Consider the following 2,860-nt stretch of genomic DNA (forward strand, 5'->3'; position numbering starts at 1 on the left):
AAATTCTGTGAACAGCGCGCAGTTGGGGAAAAACGCACCAAACAGAACGATATGACATCCGCTGATCCAAAATAAGGTGAGCACTGTGATCAGCACTGATCCACGATCACCGTGCTCACCTCCAGAGGCATCGGAACAGCCTCAGATCATAGTAAAAATGCGCATAATCCTAAAACAGCAGCCAAAAAGGCTTTAACGGAGCGACACCTCCGAAACAGCGGAAAGGAGTCTCCCCGACAGAAACTAAGGTGAGCACGATGATCAGCAATTTGCCACGATCATCGTGCTCCCTTCCGTAGAGATCAGGGAGGCTCAGGAAGCTCGGAACAGCAAACTGCCAAGATGAGCCCTATTTCGGGCTTGGCCGGAGCAAGCTTGCTCCGGCCAGCTTCCGGCGGCACGGCGGCGCACGCGAGGGCCAGGGATGGGTGCGGGGGAGGTGAGGAATACGAGGCTCACCTCAGACGGCGGTTGGAAACGGCGGCGGCTACGGTGGAACCAACCAAGCACGCACGAGATCCGGCTCAGGTTCCAGAGCAGCTGCGGCCCCGACGGCGGCCGGGGTAGGTAGGAGACATCGGCGGTGGGTTTCCAGAGGCCGGAGGAGGAGGAAGGAGGCGGCGGGCGACAGCGGCGGCGGCTCGCGGCTCGGGTGTGGCCGCCCGAGCTTGGCTCGGTCTGCAGGCTGGGGCGGCGGCGCCTAAGGCGCGCGGCGGCGGCGACGACTTGCTGGGGCGGCAACGTCCGACTGGGAGGGTTGCCGAGGCTTCGAAGAAGGCGGCAGAGGTGGTCCAAGGGGCGGCGGTGCGGAGGCTAACCTCTGAAGCTCGGCTCAGCCCGAGCAGGTCTGGGCAGCTGTGGTTGACAGAGGTGGCGGCGCCGGCCCGCAGAGGCGGCGGCGACCGGCCGGGGAGGGTCGCCGGGCTCCGGGGACGACGGCACGGCTGAGGCAACATGGCGGCAGCGCGGAGGAGGGCTGCCAAGTCTGCTCGGCCCGAGCAGTTCCGGGGTGGCCGCGCTCGGTCAAGGTGGCAGCGGCGGCGCTCGGGGCGCCGGTGGCCGGCGGGGCAGACTCCGACGAGGTCGGGACGACGCCGGCGACGAACCCAGAGGCAATGCAGCCTCGGCCAAGCTCTAACCCAAGAGAAAGAGAGAGAGAGGGATGGAGAGAGAGATGGATGGTGGCTTGGCGGCGATCGGGGCTCAGCCGGCGGCGGCCGGGGGTGCGCGGCTAGGGCAGGGGAGAAAGGTGAAGGTGGCAGGGGTGACTAGTGTCACGCCCCGGGACCGGCGGAGGCCCTCCCAGTTAGCGTGCCCAGACCCGCCATATGTCTACACATATAAGGCGTCCACAATAAAAGCGGAAGTAAAAGTAAGAAATAGAACAATAGAGTAAATAGCAACTAATGATATCAGAGCGAGTAAAGTTCTATCGTCTAAACCAGAGTAAGAGAACCATAACTAGACAATAACAGTAGCCAAAAAGTAATACAATAACTGTCTCAAGGGTACACAAAAGGGGTGGTCTCTAGTACACTGGTACAGCTCTCAACCTCTCCAAAAATAAAAACATCGAGAGGTAGACCACCTAGCGACCCGTCTCTCGCAGAAGAGCTAGCTCGAAGCCACGCCCTTCCCTCGGTCCCTAGCCTCTCTCGGCGTGGAAGGCTCTGAAAGAAAACATAAAACAGAGGGCGTGAGAACTATAATTTATAGTTTCCAGTGGGCAATTACTGACCTCAGCTCAATGCACCACTAGGCCCCAAACGAAAAGGGTAAGTCCAAGATAGTAATAACAATAAACATAATAGTAACAACAGTAAGAAAGCATAATTGAAATGCTAACCCATATATCTCAAGTAAGCATGATGCCATGGTGATGTACATCTACGCTATCATAAGGTAATATGTCCAATGCATACTAATATGTCTCAACATAATAAACAAGTAAACCTCACGATGCAATATGTCAATGCATAAGGGTAAACTCTATCCAAACAACCGAATATACTATGATGCAATGATGAAACCGGCAAGTATACTAAATGCACCAATGCTGTGACGCACTGGACCTGTGCAAATTGCGAGGTTCGAGTGTTTGGACAGTGTCCCGAGTTTTTTCAGACTTTCTGGTGGGTCGTTAATAGTGTTCCGACCTATGGCTCGCATCCCGAGTGTTGTAGTATTTTATGTAGCGCTAAGGTCACTAAAGAGTTGGACTTAGGCTACCCTCGGATTGCACTCTGCACAAGGTGTACCGGTACACTCTTGATGGCTGTACCGGTACACACTTTGTACCGGTACACCCTTGATGGTTGTACCGGTACACTTGTGGCGAATCTCGAACCCGAGCCTCGGGTTTGCATTTTCGTAGGATGTGTACCGGTACACTTTCCCGTGTACCGGTACACTTTGGCAGAATCTGAGCAGTTTGAACTGCAGGGGGTTTTTCGCATTTGTGGCATCTCTATTAGTACCCCCACGCCCTTAGGGCTTTCTCCTGAGCTTGCCACAGCAGGGATAGAGGTAAGGGAGCTCTCCTTGATTCTCCTTTGAATTTCTTTGGTTTTTGGTGGGATTTAAAGAGATTAAAGATTCTTTTTTACTTGTTGGAGGCATTTCCACCATTGTTGAAGCTTGGAGCTTGGGTTTGGAGCAAAGTTGAGGGAAGATCCTTGGACTTGGAGAGTTTAGAGCTTAGATTGAAGCTTCTAAGAGGTAATCCACTTATTCTCTCCCTTTAAATTGGATTTTTATTGATGGTTTTGAGATGAAACCCTAGTTTTGAGACTTAGGGCTTGTTTTTGGGTATTTTGAACCTAGGACTTATGGGGCCAAATTAGTTGGTTTAGAACCTTCC

The 2,860-nt window shown here is 53.8% G+C and overlaps 1 protein-coding gene across 1 annotated transcript; it reads right to left on the reverse strand.

Moving 5' to 3' along the window:
- LOC109713235 (proline-rich transmembrane protein 1-like) lies at positions 525-956 on the reverse strand. Its single transcript, XM_020237232.1, has one exon. It carries the CDS (start codon positions 954-956, stop codon positions 525-527), a length of 432 nt encoding a protein of 143 aa, XP_020092821.1.

Source organism: Ananas comosus, linkage group 7, assembly GCF_001540865.1.
Source record: "Ananas comosus cultivar F153 linkage group 7, ASM154086v1, whole genome shotgun sequence".
Lineage (NCBI taxonomy): Eukaryota > Viridiplantae > Streptophyta > Magnoliopsida > Poales > Bromeliaceae > Ananas > Ananas comosus.